This window comes from Dasypus novemcinctus, chromosome Y, assembly GCF_030445035.2.
Source record: "Dasypus novemcinctus isolate mDasNov1 chromosome Y, mDasNov1.1.hap2, whole genome shotgun sequence".
NCBI classification, from domain to species: Eukaryota; Metazoa; Chordata; class Mammalia; order Cingulata; family Dasypodidae; genus Dasypus; species Dasypus novemcinctus.
In genome coordinates this window covers 7,733,251-7,754,877 of record NC_092216.1, presented here as the reverse complement: position 1 = coordinate 7,754,877, position 21,627 = coordinate 7,733,251, and the positions used below count along the sequence as shown (strand labels likewise).

Here is a 21,627-nt window from a genome sequence, read left to right as displayed (position 1 = left end):
GGCTTAATCCTATATATATATCGAATATATATATATTTTTAGGTACTGGTGAATGAACCCAGGCCCTTGTATGGGAAGCAGGCACTCAACCACTGAACCACATCTGCTCCCCAGTGAGAGTTGTTTTTTTTGTTTTTAGGAGGTACAGGCATTGGACCTAGGACCTCGAACACAGGAAGCAGGTGCTCAACCACTTGAGCTACACTGCTCCCTTAATCTTACAGTTTTTAACCAATGAATATATGGCCTAGTTCCAGTGATAAAATAAGCTACAGGAATGTTCATACACTCGGGTCATATTTTTTGTAAGTTCTTGTCATCAATTTGGGAACAAAAATGAGAAGCTACCAAAGGAGTTCTTAACAAAGACTTTTTAAAAGAGATACTGGCATTGGCAAGTGACTAAAATATCAGACTGGGATATATTAGTTCTCTAGAACTAATAGATGCACATTGTAAGAGAAAGCCACAGTTTGATTTTTTGGTCTGGGTTAGATTCAAATAATATTTAAAAATGTATACTATCACAAGAGCCTAGGTAGGACATTTGTCTCTGTATTATCCCGGTCCTTTGTTCCTTTGGGTGGACTATGGATTACTAATCCTTCCAGTACTGACCCAGTGTCATATCCATGGGACAAGCATTGTAGAATTCTATGTTACGTATTTTTGTAAAAAAGTCCTTGACTATTTCTTTATGATTGAGACATTTCACTCAGTGTGTACTTCAATCACTGTCATAGCAATCAGTGATAGCTGGTATGATTTGGTTTGATGGGAATCTGGCTGTCAATTTATAATTACTCTGAAATAGAAGCTCTTATTTTTTTCAGCGACTTTTTAAATGTTTTAGCATTGTCTGATTTTGAAAAATGTTAGTCTTCCAATGCTTATGGGTTGTTAATTGCTAAATAACCTCGTACAGTCCTTTCAGATTTGGATATTTGGAGCCACTACCTGCACACACACACCAGATGGCTCACTCATCTGTCTGCTTCCTGTGTCTGCTTGTTGTGTCTGCTCGTTGTCTCTGCTTGTTGTGTCTGCTCGTTGTGTCCACTTGTTGTCTGCTTGTCTTCTTTAGGAGGCACTGGGAAACAAACCCAGGGCCTCCCATGTGGGAGGTGGGTGCCCAACTGCTTGAGCCACACCTGTTCCCTGCTCATGTGTCTGCTTGTTTGTCAGCTCCTTGTATTAGTTCATTGCATCCGCTTGTCTTCTTTAGGAGGAACTGGGAACAGAACCCACGTCGAAGCAAGCGCTCAGTTCCTCGAGCCACATCTGTTCCCCCTTGGAGCCATTTTTGATTAACCTTCATAAATCCCCAAATTAAGAAAGAAAGCAATATACCAAGCATCCATTATTTAGTAGAACTCAGTTCATCAGGGGTTCTCAAACCCATTTTTTAAAATTTTGACTGATTAAAAAACTTGCATTTCTTTTCTCCCTTCCAATTGGAAGGTCCTGTCCTGTGTCATAGAACTCAACTAATGTGCCTCTCCCCTCTATTTTGAGCATCTCCACCCAAAAACATTCTGTTGAGTACGACTGTCCGTGGCTTTGTCATGAAAGCAAAGAAGGCATATTTGCAAATATAAAGTTACCTTTCAAACCACATTGGCTTCCCCTGATGCGTTCCTTCCCCCTCATCACCGTGAAAATGAATCTGACCCTTTCTGCTATCATCAGTATCATTTTACAGTGTTTAAGAAAGGTCAGCAAATTGTGTTGAAAAGACCAGCTCTGTGTGCTTTTTACCTCTATGCTCTACAGCAGAGGTTGGCAAATATTTTCTGCCAAGTGTCTGCCAATATTTGTGGCATTGTGGGGCAAACAACCACTCAACTCTGCCATTGCAGTGGGAAAGCAGCCATGGAAGATATGTAAATGAACTGGTGTGGCTGTGTGCCAATAGAACTTTATTTTCATAAACGGATGGTGGGCCATAGCTTGCCAACTCCTGACATAGGACAAATAACCTTCCAAGCCTTAGTTTTCTCTTCTGTGAAATGAGGAAATGGAAAATGCTAGCGTGACCTACGTACCTTATAGGGTTCTTAAAAAGATCAAATGACATTATGTATGCAAATTGCTTTATAAACCATTAAGCCTTATGTAATAATGTTTATTGATATTTCAGTTGTCAGCCTCTCATTAATTCTTCCAACAAAGTTTTGCTTGTTTTTTTTTAAGCAAAATACACTTTAAGAAAATTGAGTACCAAATCAAAGTTCTATCATTGATATATCCCCAGGGTATAGCTGCACACAGCAGAGGCTTGGTGTTTACTTTCAAATAAATAGGCCCTTTCAGTAGAGATTACCTCCTCAGGTTTCTTCCTTTTTTTTTTTAAAGTTTTTAACTTAAATTATATAGTAATAGTTGCTTAAATTTGTAAACCACTGGGCATTTTCTTAATATGTGTCCTTAATATATCAGTGTATAAAGCAAAACTTCCAAGTTCTGACAGTTAAATATTGTGGTTCAGTTGGGTGCAACGGGCTCTTTAGAAGTAATTAGGTTAATCCTGGCATCAATGCTGTAACCTTTAGAGAACACTCTCGGTAGACCCCTGCCCCACGATTGGCCCTGGGTGTTTCTTTTCTTCTGCACAGCTGATTACTTCTGTTTCTTTGGAAATAGTTTGCCTTAACATGGGGCACTTTTAGAATGTCAGAGCTGGGAAAAGGCGGAGTAGGTAGGACAAAGTGGTATTAAATGGCAACAACTCCAGAACGAGCAGCATTTGAATTTTTTTGAGGGGCTGTGTGTTTTGAGGTCCTGAGGCCAGGCATTGAACCTGGGACCTCGTATAGAGGAAGCTGGCACCCCAACACTAAGCCACATCAGCTCCCGAGTTGTTTTTTCACTGTTTTTTTTTTTTTTTTTTTTTTTTTTTATTTAGGAGGTACCAGAGACCAAACCCGGGACCTCCCATGTGGGAAACAGGCATTGCTTGAGCCACATCTGTTTCCCAGCATTTGATTTTTGAAACCCATTTTGCAGGCATTTTTTATGTACTTGGGCTCACCAGTTCCTTTGAGGTCGATGGTACTATAGGATAAAAACTTAAACATACAGCAAACCACAATGCGGGAGGACCAGCAGAGAATAATTTTGGAATCATAGAAGCTCATGGAGGTGCTGCCCATTCGGTGAAAATGTAGGAATATACGGCAAACAGCCAGAGAATCCTTGGACAGAATGATTTAAACTGCAGAATTGTAAACTATCACTACGATGTGAGATAGGACATATTGCTGCTGTTAATTTGGAGGTTAGAAATAGTTGCTATGTTTACTGTTGCATCCAGAAAACTTGGTAGACCAGTACACCTGAATGACTGTTGGTGATCTGGAGGCTATATCTCAGGTGGAGGGAGCGCAAATCAGCAGTACGGCGTGCTCCCTATGAGATGTCTGAGCTCTTGAGTTAAAGTGCTGTGGGTACTAGAAGAGCTAGCATCACTGCAAATTTAACGAAGCCATTTGATAAGCTCTACGTTTTCCTTAATCACTTACCCAATCAGAATAAGACCTAACAAGAGCAAACGAAATTTGAATAAAGGTTTTTCCCATTGCCTGAAACTGCCTTCATTAACCCCGTAGTAAATTAGAGCACTTTTCAATTTAATGAGCCAGATTGCACTTCTTTTCATTAAGCTGAATAAGTCAGTTGAGCTGTTACTTCAAGTTATATGACACATGGTACATATTTTTCATTTTCCTTGATGAAACCTATACAGATTTCTACATCACTGGTGACAGCTTCTACGGAGAATATCAAACTAGGAAATTACCAAATGTTTCTGTTTTTTTCTCTTGGTATCATTCCATTCCAGAAATTGCAATCAGAAAAAACAAAAACAAGTTCTCAGGCAGTAAAGACACAAAACCAGATATTTTGGAGAGGATTCTTACTGTAAACATCTACTTTCTTGACTGTTTTTATGTAAACTTATATGTACACACACACCTGAACATACATGTATGATATGTGTCTGTATACATATGTATGTGTGTTATATTCTTTTTAAAATAATGACAATATGCAGATTATCCAGTTCAGTTTCATTTTAACCCAAACTATGTTTTTTCCTCCACCAAATGCAATTCTCTCAAAAGAAAGTTTTAACCCAGCTTTAAAAAACAAAACAAAACTATATTTCAACTTAAAAAATAAAAAAAATAGCAGACAAAAGGCAGCTCAACAAGTTATGGAAGCATTATTTTAAAAAACCCTGTCCATGCACATTTATCTTGTTTAATCCTAAAAACAAACTCAGTTGTTTCTCCAGTGTTCTGAAAGATAAATAAATGAGCACCGATTAGTTAAATGACCTGACCAAGCAAAGTATCCTTGATAATGAAGAAAGCAAAAAAATTTTTAAAAAAGGCTTGATCATATTCACATCTCAAAACTGAATCCAGTCTTGTTTTTTTTGACCTTTAGCATGGGTATGGTACCTTCTTCGCCTTTGCTACAAAAATAGTACAATATTATTGTTAACTCTTGTCTGTAAGGTATGCTAGTTGTATTTTTCAAGCCTTTATTTTTTCATTTGTTTCTTTTGTTCCCTTTGAATGAGTTTATGGCTGGCCGAGGCCATAACAAAATAGTTCAATATGATCCATTTAGTTCCCAGCTCTGGAAAGGAAAATTAGAAAATCCCAGAAGTGAATGAATCGATAGAAGAAGTGAATGAAACAAAACTTCCTAATTCAGGATGATTTATATCAACCTGTCTCTCCCTCCTCACTCCATCTTTACATTTTAAATATTCATGGGAAACCTACTCTGAATTTCTCTGCTAAATGTTCTTGTGTGAAGGATTCCCCACTGTTGACAGAGTTTTTTTTTTTTGGAGTCGTAACATCTAAAGGGTGTTTGTAATGACAGCTCCAGCTCCAGGAATTTGAACTTGGTTTTTGTCTGTCTGTGCATTGCTGGAGCCCATGGTGTAAAGGCACAGGTTCGCACTGGGTGGAGATTCTTTAGCCTTGGACCGCATACACAGCCTTGGCAGCGTGCTCTGTGTTTCTTGGATAGGCAGGCCCCTGGGAGGATGACTGAGCCCACTGAATGACTTGTGTTCACCTTCCTCTGCGCCAGATTTCATTCCCTCCCGAATGCCCAGGAGAGGCCTCTAACTGGCGCTCCTGGTGGGGGGGGGAGGGTTTGGAGGTGCACGCCCAAGAACTGTTTTGTCTTCAGCACCTCCTTTTCCTCAAGGCCACATCTGCTCGCCCTTGGGCAGCACCAGGGTTTTCCCTTCCTCTCTTTATGTTGGGTTTGCTGTTAGAAAATGCAGGTGTCCAATTCCTAGAACGGGCACAGCCTCCCGTGGTGGCGATGGGTGGCTCACTGTCAGTAGTAAACGCCACTTTCCACTCTGCTGAAATAACAAATCCCAAAATAACTCCCCGTGGCTCCTCACACAGGCATTCTCGTCAGTACAATGGAGGTCCCTGTTCCGTAACACACTTCCCGGAAGGCTCTTCGGCCATTGCAGAGCACTCCTGGCCCTTTCCAGAGTTCTTCTGACGTGGGTCAAGGACACGCATACAGAGGTTTTTGTGGCTTCCAAAATAAATCCCCAATCGCATTAGTGCTCACAAGTAGAAAGTGAACAGCATATCAAGCCATGGATTTTACTAGAGGGGCAGGAGAGCCTTCCAAGAAGCCGAGCGCCTTGGCTCCCCGTGCGTGGCGTTCCCCGGGCGTGGGCTGACACGGCGCCTCTCCCCGCAGAAGTGGGTGGACGGTGGCCTCACCGACAGCCTCCCCGTCCTGCCCGCTGGGCGGACAGTCACCGTCTCGCCCTTCAGCGGCCGATCGGACATCTCCCCGCGGGACAGAGGGCGGCTGGAGCTGTCAGTGACCCTTGCTAACCAGAGCTTGACGGTGAGTAGTAAACAGGATTACACGGTACCCAAGCAGTCCTCAACTACAGATGCCCGCTAGAATTTAGCGTGGCCCTGGAACGATTAAGGCAGATCAGTGGTCGTTTAGGGTACAAACGGGGTCTTCCCCATAGTAGGTTTGTAAGATTTTACTCTATGACCTGTACGTGCATTCCTGTATGATCTGGGCTCCTAAAAACGATTGGTGACATGCAGTCCTTTTACTGGATCTCTATTCTCCTTCATTTATTTTTTTCAGTTAATAAAATTGGCAGAATTTTGTTGTCAGTTTGAAGTTAGATCATTTGCTTGTTTAAAAAGGCAGAGATAACTAAGCATATAGACGTACTGCCCAAAATTTGGAGACCCAAATTACCTAAAATTTTTACCTGAACAATATGGATTGCCTTTCTCTGTTGGGGTGATTTTGCACCCCAGGGGACATTTGCCAATGTCTGGAGACATGCTAGTTGTCAAAACTGGGAGGGGAGGTGATGCTGGTGTCTGGCGGATAGAAGCTGGGGTGCAGCTAAACACCCTAATGAAGACGGAACAGTTCCTGCATTAAAGAATGATCCCCTCCAAAGCATCCCTAGTGCTGAGGCTGAGAAAGCCTCAGTTCATCTTTGGGTGGAGTCACCTTTTCAAGTTTTATGCATTGATTTTCTTATTGAGAACATGTGTACTATAAAGTATATTGTATATTTACATCCTATAGCTTAAATTCCTTTCTCCATCCTAGTTGTCTGTGGCCAACCTGGTGAGGCTCAATCAAGCCCTTTTCCCACCAAGCAGGAAGAAAATGGAATCCCTGTATCACGGTGGCTTTGATGATGCCGTTAGGTTTTTACTAAAAGAAAACTGGTTCGAGTAGCATGTGTAAAAGTTGATAATGCAAAATAGATTTCAGACAGTTTGAGATGGTGTGATGGTTAGGCTATTGTGTCAACTGGGCCAGGTAAATGTGCCCAGTTGTTTGGTCTAGCAAGCACTGGGCTAACTTTAATACAAGGACACTTATACTTCAGTCACTGTTGATTTTACTGCAGTAGTAAATCATAGATAGCTGGTTATAATTACATCAGTCAGGGAGATTGCCATCAGCAATGAGTGACGCTTCACCCAATCAGCTGAATCCCTCAAAATGGGAAGTGATTCCAGAATTGGGAGAGAATTTCCCAGCTCGTCTTTGGACAGCCAACATCTCCCAGAACTTGTCAAGAACCTTCATTGGACTTTCATTCCAGCCTTTGATTGCAGCCTGCCTGCGGAACCTGGACTTATGCATCCCGTTGGCAGCGTGAGAGACTCTTATAAAATCTCTTACTATTGATGGATATCTCTGTTGATTCTGTTTCCCTAGAGAACCCTAATTAATACAGATGGTTTCCAATTAAATATATATAAAAATCTATCAGGACTTTGTCTGTTAATAAGGAAATAAGAGGCGTTTTATTAGGTTTTGGCAACTTCATTGAGAAGGGTGGCGAGGAGTCATTTTCAGAGAGCAGGAAATCATGAGTAGACCAGAAAATGCGGAACATGGCGGCCGCCATGTACATGGCTGCGGACAATGTGGGGCATGCTTTGGAAACAGAACATGGGTGTTTCCGTGAGATCCCCATGTCACCTGGTGGGAACTAGGGAAACCCCAGTCTCTAGGTCAGCAGTGAGAAGCCAGCTGTGCAGGGCACTGACAGTGGAGGAAATGGGCAGCTTTGTCCAAGACCTTGGCAAGTATTAGCTGAACAAGGCTGGCTTTTCAGAGACGTCTGCACTGGCTTTGGGGAGGAAGTAGGGGGTGGGTAGAAGAGGGACGTCAAGCCCAGGAGAGCGTGAATACCTCTGTTTCCCTTTTTCCTCAGCAGACGCTTCCCCACACCGTCCTCCCCCAAACTCTACCCCAGATGAGGAGATTGTTGGGACTGTTGTGATGCCTCCTATTGGAAAGCCAGGCCTTGCTTGCTTGTTCTTTTTCTCTCTCTCAATCTCACCAACCACCCCAGCTCTTGGGGTTCCTGAACAGACCACTCCTCTCTGCATAATTAGCCACCCATCTCTAAACTGGACAGTATCTACCCCTAAAGAGATAAAACACTCCTACAAGTGAAGACCCACAGAGCCTGGGAAATAAAAATGGCATCCAGAATCATCTTTAGCTTTTGTCTTTCTTTCTTCCTTTCTTCCTTCCTTCCTTTCTTCCTTTTTTTCTTTCTTTGTTTTCTTTCTTTCCTTTCTTTATTTTCTTTTAAATGTTACGTTGAAAAAATATGTGTCCCCATATACCCCTCACCCCACTCCTCCCACATCAACAACCTCCTTCATCATCATGGCACATTCATTGCATTTGGTGAATACATTCTGGAGCACTGCTGCACCACATGGACAGTGGTCCACATTGTAGTCCACACTCTCCTGCAGTCCACCCAGTGGGCCACGGCAGGACACCCAGTGTCCAGCATCCGTCCCTGCAGCACCACCCAGGACAACTCCAAATCCTGGAAATGCCCCCACACCATATCTCTTCTTTTTAAATTCTGTTATGCTGAATCAGGTCTGATGCTTTTTGAGTAGTTCTCCTATCTCTTTGAGGACGTGTACTTGGGTTTACATTCATTCACTCACACACTCTTAAGTCTTAAATCTGCTTTGATGGGGTTTGCCAAGCATGAACTCTCAATTACTAAGAGGCAGTTAGAAACAAACCGATTTAATTGCATGTCATTAATTGTTATGCATTTCTCTTTTTACCCTTTGAAACCATTCTTTAAATCAATTTAATGGTTCTTAAACACCCTGGACACACAGTTTTCAGCACATAAACACCCACTTACCCCCCCTTTTCTTATGTGGACTGCACAGAACCACAGTAGACAAAAGATGTTTCTCGAGGTGGATATTTTTCCCACTCTGGCAAATATTAATATGTTGGTTTAGTAAGTGACGTGGATGGACAGATTAATAATTCATTTTCAATTCTGTTTATTTACCAGGTAAATTTTCAGTTTTGTCCAAGGATTTTTCACCATACCTCTTCCTCCCATCCTTTTCTGTGAATATTCCCTTGGTTTGATGTGCTGTCGATTCCCCCCCAGCAAACACAAATCCTGATAGTGGGCTTTTTGAAAGTAATTTGCACCCATTCCCTGTCTTCAGAGGGGACAGATGGACGTTGACTCTGCTGGTGGATGGTGCTTGCCTTAAAAAGTATCGAAAGTCTGCTGGTGCCAGCGTGGTCTGGAGCGCCTTCTGCTAGGACACCCGGCAATGCAAGGGGACTCAGTCACACGCGCCCACCCTCTCCGGAGGCACAGTTCCAAACTCTCCTGCCAGGCCAGTCGCAAGGCGTGCTCTGCTAATCTGTTCTGAGTGATCCACATGCATCTACATCAGGGGATCTGGTGTACACAAGGGGTCAGTGGGCTTGAGCCTAAATTAAAAATAACATTATTCCTGTGGGGACGTGTCGCTGCAGGTGTGATGCATTTATTAAATCATACACCATACAGCGTGGACTTAGTAAGGGGTCTGTGGTTTTCACCTGCCTGGCAGAGGGGTCGGTGGGACAGAAAAGGTTAAGAACCCCTGCTCTGTGCTCTCGGAAAACAGGCGTGGAAAATGGGGTCTGCCTTTTTATCAGGATCAGAAGTGCGGATTTGGTGTCGAGCAAATCAGGAGATTTTCTGGCCCAGATACTGATAATGTTTGCAGGGTAATTACTCTGACTGGCAGCTTGATAGGTTCCCAGTCCCCTGTTGGGACAATTTCCTATTATCTTTGAACCTGTCATTTAAAATTTCATTAGTCTTTCTTTTCTTCTTTGCAATAACACTTTTTACTTTGCAGCTACTCACCGTTTCCATTGACAATTAAAGAAAATAGGTTTGGTTTCAAAGTTAAATAGTGCTCAAAGGAAGCAAGAAAATACTGAAATTCTCTGTTGCGTTGTGGCTTCCCGATACCAGGAAAAGGTGTCTGCACACCAGAGGCTTGCAGAGAAATTGTCCTATCGCTCTTGGTAGTGAATTGGGATTCACAGTGAGCATGAATCTAAAATGCCCAAATCTTAGTTTATTCTACTTTCAGTTTTTTTCTCATAATTAAAGTAGAAATATACAATCACTTTTTGTATTTATAAATATTGATATAAAAATACTTTAGATCCATTTCACTTCTTGGAAGAACCAATAATTAGCAAAATTTAGTGATTTTTTTTTGTTCTTTGCCTAAACTGTGTGTACACTGTAGCCAAACAAAATTGAAAGTTGAAGTGATTAACCACATAAATCAGGAAAACAAAAAAAAACAATTGTTGCAGTTCAGGAAAAGTGGGTGGATTTTTTAAAAAATTATTTATTATTAAAATTTTAATCTTTACAGATATCCAGTTTACTCAGGCTGAATTTACAGCATAAATGCTTAGCTCTGCATTTAATGTTTGCCTCTGGTGATACAACCCAAAGCTTCACTTACTCAATGCTAACAAAAACATATATATTTCTTTATTCCACACATATCTTCCCTAGCTCAGCATCATTTTCCCTGCTCTTGACCAACTTAAAGAAAAGCAAGTTTCAAAGTTATCTACTCGAACCTTTTCCATACTTTAGAAAGCATTTCTGAACGTGCATCATTCACAAAGTATAATATTAACAGATCCAGGTGGTGGGCTTGGCCCAGTGATTAGGGCGTCCGTCTACCACATGGGAGGTCCACGGTTCAAACCCCGGGCCTCCTTAACCCGTGTGCAGCTGGCCCATGCGCAGTGCTGATGCGCGCAAGGAGTGCCCTGCCACGCAGGAGTGTCCCCCGCATAGGGGAGCCCCACGCGCAAGGAGTGTGCCCTGTAAGGAGAGCCACCCAGCGTGAAAGAAAGTGCAGCCTGCCCAGGAATGGCGCCACACACATGGAGAGCTGACACAACAAGATGACGCAACGAAAAGAAACACAGATTCCTGTGCCGCTGACAACAACAGAAGCGGACAAAGAAGACACAGCAAATAGACACAGAGAACAGACAACTGGGGTGGGGGGGTAGGGGAGAGAAAATAAATAAATAAATCTTAAAAAAATATATTAACAGGATCCAGTTTTATTCTTGAAATAAGATAGTTTGCTGAAAGCATGTGTCTACATGTACTCATCATATGTATGTGTGCTTGCGCATGTATACCTAAAATACAACATACTGTGGCATGTGCATTTTGCCATGTGGAGGAAGCATTTGCTTCATGCTCAAGTTCATTGTGTTTACAGCTGTTCTTGAAGGCCTTAGACAAGTCAAATTCTTTTTCGTGAGTGGACCAAGCAAAGCGCACATCAGTACAGCAGCCCTTTCTGGAAAGGTCTGCCATTCTTGCCAGTCCAAGGGCATGCCGCCCCCTCCGGTGGGTGCCTCTGTTCTGCTCGGCCAGCACCCAAGCCCCTGCAGGAGGGTCCAGAGCTCAGGGCCGCCAGCTGCGGGCCAGGAGCTTTGTGAGGTGAGATGGAGCCCACGGCTGTGCTGGGAGGTGCAGGGAGCTGGAGGCTCCCCCTCGCAGGCTTGCACTGGAGCACACCGACTCTGCAGGGGTGCCTCTGGTCATTCGGGACCCAGGAGTCAGCGGTAAAGCAGGGAGCTCGGGGGCGGGGAGTGTGGCTGCCCTGAAGCGGGCGGAGACTCCTGCCCACCCCCAGCTCCACGTGGAGGAAGGAGACACTGCTGGAGAGAGGCTCGGGTGCCAGCTCTTCCAGCCCAGGGTTGCTCCAGGGAGGGGAGCCTTGTGCCCCAGGAACGGAGGCTGCGCTCCAGGTGCTGAAGACGCTTAGATGCTGGGCATGGCTTGCAGCGCCCCAAAGGGCTGGCTCCCACTGAGCTTGTGAAAGGAGGAGGGGAAGCTGCACCCACCACCCCCCGTGGCAACTGCAAACCCAAGGAGGGATGGTCCCACCCCACTGCGCCCCTGCCCATTGCTCAAGAGAGCCCTGGAACTGGATGAGGACGCTGTGCTGCCCAGCAAGAAAGACGTGCTGCTCTACCAGGGCGCCGGGAGGAAATCCTTGCCCTCCTCCTCTTCCCACCTGCCCGAGCACAAGAGTTCCTGGAAGATCCTGCTGTGTTGGGTTTCTTTTTTTAAGTTTTATTTCTTTATTTCTCTCCCCTCCCCCGCCCCCAGCTGTCTCCTCTCTGTGTCCATCACTGTGTGTTTCTTCTGTGTCTGCTTGCATTCTTGTAAGGCAGCACCGGGAAACCGTGTTGCTTTTTTTGTTGTGTCATCTTGCTGCATCAGCTCTCTGTGTGTGTGGCGCCACTCCTGGGCAAGCTGTGCTTTTTTTGCTCTCCTTATGGGGCGCACTCCTTACGCGTGGGGCTCCCCTACGCGGGGGCCACCGCTGTGTGGCAGGGCACTCCTTGTGCACATTAGCACTGCGCATGGGCCAGCTCATCACATGGGTCAGGAGGCCCTGGGTTTGAACCCTGGACCTCCCATGTGGTAGGCAGACGCCATATCAGTTGAGCCAAATCCACTTCCCATCTTCCATTTTATTTTATTCAAAAGTGACATGCACTCCCCCGTTCCACTCACTGGCCCTCTCTTTAGTCATCTTCAGTCTAGATCATTTTCTCAGTCTTTTCTGGACTTCATGACTCCAGGAGTAGCAAGATTGTGGCTAGTTATTTTGCAGGATTTCCTTCAACGTGTATTTATTTGAAGTTTCCTTATGATTCGATTTCAGGCCATGCGTGTTGGCCCTAAAGGCACAGGCAGGATGCCACATTCTGTTCATTGCATCTTACCTTGCTTATGTGATATCTGCCAGGCCTCTTCACCATAAAAATTCCTTTTTCCCTTTGGAATTAATAAGGATCTTGTAGGGAAGTGTTCTGAAGCCATTTAAATGTCTTGTTCTTCCTGTCGGTATATTTATGTCTGTGTAGACTCATGGTTTTCTCTAGTCTCAATGGAATATTATGTTACTAGGACTGTTCATTTTGATGCGCGAGTTGTTCTCAGTCTGGCCAGCAGGAGCCCGTTTTCACTGCTTCTGTGTCTTGGAGCAGGGCTCTCTCTCTTTGAGCCACTTTCTTGCTTTCCAGCTGAAGATGTTCCAAGCTCATCTTGTGCTTTCTCTGCCCCATCCCCGGATTCAGCTGTTTCTCCAAAGTGCTCTGGTTCCATTGTAGTGGAAATTGATGTTTATAAATATGGTAATTATAAACCAAGTTTACTAGCCAAATAACATTGTAATTATATAGCATGCTGCCAGTGGCTAGAGATTGAGAATACATACCCCTGTGTATGTATGTGCATACATGCATGTGTTCCAACATTTACATCTCTGTTTATGTAGACATCTGTCTATATCATCTATCTATCCATCTATCATTGTCTCTATCTATGAAAAACCAGGAGTTCACACGGACATATCCAATTCCAGATTTCATTCTAGTCCCCCCCTCCCCTTTCTTATTCATAACTCCCTTCTTTGATACTGAGAAACTTGACTCCCCTTATGCTTGACCTGTTCATGATTTAATCTGTCCACCTGGTATACCAGTCTCCCTTGTCCACCTCCACTTCCTAGCCCTACAGGAGCACCCTCCACACTCAGCTCCCCATTCCAGCTTGATGAGCAAAGGAGGTTGTAGACCATTCATATTTTCTCCTACATGATTTCCTCTTTATATATATTTTATTGGTTTGTTGTCTTGTTCTTAATGTGTTGGAATTCTTTATATATATATATATTTTTTTTTTTCTCCAGCCAGCTTCTGCTTTTATTGGATTTGTTCTAAAATGCTTCAATTCTTGTACTTATTTTAATTCATTTTAGTACATTTTGTAGTTTTTCTGGTGCATAGGAATGCTGCTAATAATTGTATAATGATCACCCTTGCCAAATTTCCTCTTTAGTTGTAATTAATAGATTCTCTTGGGTGATCCATGTAGATAATAATCATTGATTATGAGTGGTATGGATTTCGTTTATTCCTTTTCAGTAATTATACTGCTCAGCTCTTCTCTTTCCTATACCCTCCATTTCAGCCTTGTATAGAAGTACAATCACATCATTCTTGCCTGGTTCCTGTTTTTAAAGAAGCAGTTCCAAAGCTACAGCCTTAAATTTAATGTTTATTGTAATTTACAGATCCCTTAACCAAATTAGTGAAATTACCATTTTCAGAATTTACTTAGAGGATTTTGTTTGTTTCATTTATCACGAATGAATGATATACTTTGTATTTTCTGCAAATTGTGATGGCTTTCTCTTTATTTTGTGAATGCTGTAGATCAGGTTGGTTCTATCTATTAAGCTATCCTTCCTTGCCTGCTTGGTTGTGATGTCTATCTGTCCGTCTTTCAATAATTGCACTCTGATAGTTCAACAGTTAAGATTCTAAATTTAAGTCACTAAGTGAATTGCCTAAAGGAAGAAAATAATTACATCTTGTCAGATGCATTAAAGTAATTTGATAACTTTCAAAATACATACCAGATGAATAAAAAATTTCAGCTTGCAATTGAATAAAAAAAGAATTTTCAAAAAAAGATGATTCCCACAACTATCACTCACAGTAAAATGACAAGCTTGATGGCTAGTAATCAAGTGTGAAAGACCCCATACAAGTTGGGAATAAAACAAGTGTACCTGACCTATCTGCTAGCATGCCAGTTGTTCCGGACACTAGAAAATGCAGCAACAAAGAAAACTAAGTGAAAGGTTAAAAAATGGATAGGATGAACCAAATGGCCATCATTTGCAAATTGTCTCAAGCACCAAGCACACGACCTAGACATCAGTAGGCCCCCAGTATTTGAGGAATGAATGAATGAATGAATGCTTAAGTCCAATGTAGTAAACTGAAAAAAAGTATGTTGAGGAGTTAAAGATTTCAGTAGAATGCCTTAGAAATATAGGCAAATCAATATTTACTATCAGCAGAAATTTAAAAGGTAGAAAACTGCATGGTTATATAAATCTAGAAAACGTGCAAGACACAAATGAAAACACTACACATTTACAGATGTACGATGTCAGAGATGTAATGTTCCTGAAAGGGAAGATTAAATTCTACATGGTACCTAGCCTCTAAATTAAACCAGGAATATTACAAATTTCAATCACACACTCAGTACTTTTGTTTTCAAACAGTGACAAGTGGATGTTAAAATTCATCTGGCTGGATAAATTCTCAAACTAGCCAAGAAATGCTAAATAATTTTCTTTAACTTAACCTTCTTAATTTCCTCTGTGAATTTTCTCCTGAGGTCTATTGCCTGTTTTCCTAAGTTGGCCTTAGAAATTTTTTTCTTATTTGAGGGAAGCACAGTAAAGAGAGAGATTTTAGAAGATGTCCTGTGTTTTTGTTGCATGTGAAGGAAACCCAACTTAAATTACCTTAAGCGAAAGATGGATGAAGAAAAGAGGAGGAAATTAGTGAGCTGTAAAAACCAGGGCTCTGGCTGACGGGTGAGCTTGTTAGAAATGCAGATTTGCAGGCCCCACCCCATCTACTGCATCAGAACCTGCATTTTAACTGGATTCCCGAGGGATTCCTGTGCACATTTAAGTGTTGAGACACTCTGTTTACATGATGGTTTCTATAGTGACTGGAATGGAAAATTGCTTTTAGGAGGGTAGCAAGTGACGGGTTATGTGGAAAACCTTGCCCTATTTTGAAGACAAAATCTTCCAAGATGCTTGCCATTAAAGTGAAGGAGAAAAAGAAACAGTAAACTTGAAAGATAGTTGTGTGGATAGACGGTATTATTTTTGGTTGGGAACAGTAAGTGGGTGGAGAAAGAAGACTTAGGCATATTTGTCAGTCAATGAGCCAGTGAATGGAGGAACTGAAGAGGCTAACACAAAAGGGAGTGTTTTATTGAGCAAGTTTCTGTTGAGAGTTTCTATAGGCCCAATCAAAAGCACTGAGAGAAACTGAAAAAAGAAAAAATCTCCTTAGAGAAGCCAGGCCTTAAGAAGAGAGAGGAATTATTTATAACAAAGGTAGCTGGGTGGAAAAGAGAAAGTAAGCAAGTCTGTGGGCTTTCATCTTAAAATAAAAGGCAAATCATCTAAGTTTGGAACGCCTGTGTAAAAACTGTGGTCCACAAGAGAAAATGTGAGAAGTTAGCAGAGATCATTTATTCGGACTATTCATGAAGCCAACAAATTGTTTGTATGACTTTCGACCACAATTCCCTAGCCTGCAACTGGAAACACGGAATAGAGACTATCGTGTTGGGAAATTAGCAAACAGGAAAATGGAGATCTGTGGGGGTGAAGGTTGTAGGAAGTAAAAGTGGCTGGGCAGAATGAGGGATTAGAACAAATAAGTCGTGAAACTCTGGGAGCGAAACATGGAACTATCTTAATTGCTACGTGTTCTCTTTCTGATGCTAAATTCCGTAAAATATTCTGTACATAGACACTAGTGTTGGTGAACAAGTTTCTAAACTCAGTAGAGAAAATCACTTTACTTTGTTATTAATGGAAAGTGATCTATGTGTCTTTTTTTTAAAAAAAAAAGGGAATTAAATTTAAAACACTTAAAAAAAAAAAGGGAATATCCAAAATCCATTCCCATTTGGGGGAAAAGTCTACGGAGTGATATAGTTCTGCTGTAATAGATTTTAATGAGTAGTAATGCTAATATTTGTCTTCCTACCTCTAACGATGAAATCCTTTTAGGAGTTTACATAAAGTTTAAGCCTTTATAACACACTTTACGATACCTTTCATTTTGTGCCAGTTTGGCAAAATTCTTAGTTTTCAAGCTCTGTTATAATAATTTTCATATTTATGAAGAGCCGGTAGCAAATGTTTGCTAGTCAATTCCCTCTGCCACTTCCCCACTGTGGTAATGGTTATGTAGCTTCTGTGTTCTTTAAAGCTCAGGCCTCCCCCAGCTCTGTCCGGAACAAGCCTAGAGCCTCACCTTAACACCATGGGGAAAACAAAATGCACCCAAAAATGGGAATTCCCTGCCCCCACTCCCATCTTGCCCTCCTCCCACCACGGGGATAGAATGCCTCTCCCCTCTCACAGCCCAGAATTTCTGGGTTTACTCTAGCCCATCGCCTCTTCTCTGTGCAGGCTTCTGTGCACTCCCACCTGCATCATCAACCTCTCCTTGTCTCTTTCATTCTTTCCTTCACCAGCAGGTGTCCCTACTTCCCACCTATAAAAGTCCCTTCCTGGTCCCACTTCTGCCCTGACATCTACTCACCTTTGGAGCCAACCTCTCAAGAGGTCTACAACCTGCTGCTTCCTATGACCCCCTGGAGCAGTTTGATGTTATTGATGAATTCCAAAAAGAAATATTGAATTATGTTTGTAGACTGGTCTTTTCCTCTGGACATATTAGGTTATATTGGATTCAGAGGTTTACTTGATTAAGTAATCAGGTAAATCTCTTGTGCCAGTAGAGTGTGGAGCTCCCACCCCTTGGTGGGTGGGGACTCTCAGATAAAGGATAGGGCAAAGGACAGAGTAGGGACTTCTTCATGTTGGAGTTTTGATGTTAGAGTTTGGTGCTGAAACCTTAAGCTGGAGCCCCAGGAAGTAAGCCCACAGAGGAAAGAGAAGCAAGACCCTGGAAGGGAGGAACCCAGGAAGCCTGAACCCTAGCAGACATGGGCAGCCATCTTGCTCTAACATGTGAAAATAGACTTTGGTGAGGGAAGTAACTTATGCTTTATGGCCTGGTATCTGTAAGCTCCTACCCCAAATAAATACCTTTATAAAAACCAACCAATTTCTGGTATTTTGCATCAGCACCCCTTTGGCTGACTAATTCACCCCCTCAGCCAATCTGGCTTTTGCCTCCACCATCCACTCAAGACTGCTCTTGCCAAGGTCTCCTCAGAATCTACGTGGTCCAATGCCACGGTCCTGCTTCATGCCTTATGTTACTTGATGTCTTGGCCGAGTTCAACGAGCTGTCTGCAAATAGGCATGTTCTCCTGTAGAGTTTGTCCTACTTGCCAAGCTGTTCATAGTGGAGAAGGCCAACTTCTCAGCTTCAGCACAACCCTAGAGCGTCTCTCCTTCCTCACTTCCTCACTCTGCAGATTAGTGGGCATCAGGTGCAATCTGTCAGTCATGTCTCCATCTCCCAGCTCAGCCCTGACCTGCCGCCCTCTGACCCACCTGCCTCCTAGTGCCTTGACCTGGTTGTCTCAGCCCCACCTTCAAGTGGACAGCTCCTTAACTGAACTGGATCTCAGCCCCACCTCTCTCCCAAGCCCTCAGCTGTGTGCTTCCTTCTCAAGGGGTCCCTGTCTCCCATCTATGATTTAGGATTGAATAGATATCGTTTTCAATTGTACTTTCTTTTCCTTTGGTTTTTAGTTCATCCATCCTATTCTTTCCAACTGCTGGATTATATTGCACTACTTTCCTTTCACTGGTGAGCTTCTCTATTGGACATTTATTCTATTTATAGCTAATGGCTACTTCCAGGCAGTGATGTCTTTTGCTTCCTATAACTTAATTTAAAAATGTTAAAAGCACATGTTCTCAATTAATGTTTAAATGCACCATATATACAGGATCTTATTTACGACAGTCCAGGGTTATTGAGTCTTTAGTTTTATCTCTCCTTTACCAGAAGGCCTTCCCAGTGTTTAATTTCCACTCTTAGTGATATATACTGTCACTACACACTATAAACTCTATACTCCATACACTAGATACAAACTAGATACAACACGAAATACTGACAAATTTGCCCTTTTAGTATTCAGAGGTTCCTTAATATCAGAAGGGCCTTATGTGTGTGGAGAATATTACTATTTTTACAGTGATACCCAATGTGCTAATATTTATCTAGCATATTTTATTTATACAATGAATAAAGCCAAAACATATTAATTTATATCTCTATAGACATTTACAAATTGATTCGCACACCCAATTAGACACAACCTGATATATCCAATTTTCTTCAGTGCTTTAAGCACCGTTCAAGGCAGACAAAACAGGCACTCGCTATTGCAGTTGCTGAAAAATGGATAGGTTCCCTTAGCTAATGAGGTCAAAAGTGATAATACCATGAATTTAAAGGGACTTCCCTTTATACATGTTCTTTCTCCCTCCTCTTCTTCTTCTTTTTCAGGTTTATCATTCTTAAATTTCATCAGTTTTACCAACTGTACCCATGTCCAGGCTTTCAGTACTCTCACACACCCTAAGTACAACAGATGGACATCTCAGGCTGCCCGAGGCAGCAGTCACCAATTGATTCTTGGTGCTGGTACTTTTACCTGAGTTGGGCACTCGGCAGAGCAGGCCCTTTTGAAAATACCTAACCCCTGTCTTTTAAATGAGGAACTGTCCAAATCACTGCTTCCGAGAGTTTGTTCATTTTAATTTCTGGTAAACTGAGCTTTACTCCAAAAATGTCACCCGATTTGAACATCTCATCTGCTTGATACTGCTCATTGTAAGCTTGCTTTGTGCCCGCTCCACCTTCACCCAGTTGTTTTTTTTTAAGTCTAATTACTAAATCTAAGATTTAGTTCAACACGGCTTATGAAAACCACTAGTTTTATTTCTCATCTATTGTTTAGACCTCAGCCTCGACTTCTGTTGCTATTATTACATCGCCGTTCTCCGTGTTTGCTCCTTTGCTTTATTACGTGCCTGTAGCTGAGCCCCCAGCAGCGCACTTAATGCATGTCCTGGGATATTCAAGTGCAAGTACTGGCAGTGCTGCCCCTGTGACTTGGTCCAGAGTTTTGGTGGTGAGTAAAAAAATAAAATTATAGAGTTCCTTTTGATAGCCATCTGCCTTGCTCGAGAAATAGTATCTGAACACCCTCACGAACGATCAACAGCTGTGACTTTGGAACCAGATTGGTCCCTTGGAAATGAAAACAGGTGCTTTACATACCATAAATACAGTCGGACAGATGGAATGTTTAGAATAAGGAAAAGCACCCCAAAATAAGTTCCCATTATCTTGTTCTTCCTGAATATTCTAGGACTATCAGTAGAAGCTTATTTATGGGAGATCAGGCCCAGAAAAGGGAAAGAAGCAAACTTTTATTTACGGTGTACAGCAAAATGTTGAACATCGGTTAAGTATATATGATACAACACGAAGTACTGATTTACTCTATGTAGATATTAGCATTTATGTTTCACCCAGCTTTTGTACTTGCTAATGCGTCTTCAGTTATGGTGGCATTTGTGTAAATGATACATCTGCGTACTCTTGATGGATACTCTTATTTTAAAAGTTCTCTGTGTTCTCTAGGTTTTTCTCATTAAGAGCACTTTCCTCACATCTGTCGCGACATCACGTCATCTGCAACAACATTCTTAGGACTGTTAAATATTCCTGAAATTTCATAGAGAAAGAGATCTCTTATTTGTACAATCCCCTTTATGCAAACACATTTCCAAACTTTTCTGATTATCTGGGTTAAAATAGTTTCCCCCTCAGGGTTATTTTGAGGATGAAGTCATTTGGCATGATGATTTCTGGTAGATTTTCCTTTTCAAAGCAAGCCAAAGACTTCTAAAACACAGAACACAGAGAAAGGCAAAACTCTGAGGCAGTCTGGTCGCAATTTGAGATTGTCAATGGGCAGCAGTCAAATGCCCCGCTACCTTCTGCTACATGGATTCTGAGTATTTTTAGAAGCTTATCATATGGCAGTGAATCTTATTTTGAAAATTCTGCCTGCTTTTTAATGCAAAATAGTATATGCACTTTGGAAAAAAAAGAAGCATAGATATCTTAAACACAAAGTAAAAGTTTCCTCAAACCAATCCCTCATACCCATACTTTAGGAGTATTAGTCATTAGCTGTCTGCTGTATGTTTGTTTCTTTGTGTGCCGATACACAGACACAAAAGTAAATCTTTTAAATTGAAAAACTAGATTCAGTCCGTACTCTCTATACTGTATACATTCTTCTGCAACTTTCTTTTCTTTTTCATTCCCTGCTTAATAGCATACCCCAGAAACCATACCCTAAACAACCTTATTATTTATAACAGCTCCTTTAGTCTGGGCACACTAAAATTCACATGGCCATTGCCCGCTGGTGGTCATTCAGATTCTCTTTGATCCTTTTGCATCGGCCCTGTGTACTAAAAATATCTCCATAGGATATACCCCTACAGGGCTGGCTCAGAGGGAATATGCAATTAAAATTCCAACATGTTGTAGCAAGTTGCCCTTTCAAAAAGGTGGCACCGATACACTCCTTCCCAACATTTTCCTCCATGCCTCTGCTAGTAATGGATATTATCCATTCTTTTTCTATTGTGGTGATTGGGTAGGCAAAAGAAACAGAGATGGACCTTGTTTTAATTTAGAGAACATATTAATCTTAAGTTCATGTGGATCTTTAGCATTGTCAGGATCAATTTTGTCCATATTCAGAAACGCTTGCCTTAAGCTGTAGTCACAGGTGGAAATCCTTAATAATGTTTCTTCCCTTCTTGGTCGTGGTGCTCCTGTTGGCAGGGGTGGTGGGATTGAGTCTTATTATTATCCTTCCTATTTCCATCAAGAGAAGAACAACCCTGCTCCATGGTTAAGAAGCGACAGATACTGGGAAAAGGTGTCCCATCGCGCTTTCTGCTTCCTTCGGTCTCTTCTACCCAAGGGGAAGGCAGGAGATTTCTGCCTGGTGGTTTTGAGGTAGACATTGCTTTGCAAAGGGGCAGTTCTGCTCTCCTGCCTCTCCTCCTCCTTGGAAGACCACCCTGTCATCCTTTCTCT

General features: G+C 42.1%; 1 protein-coding gene across 3 annotated transcripts in view; it reads left to right on the top strand.

Moving 5' to 3' along the window:
- The window catches only part of LOC139438384 (patatin-like phospholipase domain-containing protein 4), a 53,689-nt gene that overhangs the window by 21,945 nt on the left and 10,117 nt on the right, over positions 1-21,627 (top strand). For 2 of the 3 annotated variants that reach the window (XM_071213498.1, XM_071213497.1), the window contains exons 6-7: positions 5,752-5,904; positions 6,646-7,317. In XM_071213498.1, coding sequence (XP_071069599.1) covers positions 5,752-5,904; positions 6,646-6,777 — 285 coding nt within the window. In that variant the 3' untranslated portion in view covers positions 6,778-7,317. Of the gene's footprint in view, positions 1-5,751; positions 5,905-6,645; positions 7,318-21,627 lie in introns of those variants that run through there. The other variant, XM_071213500.1, reaches the window with a different exon arrangement.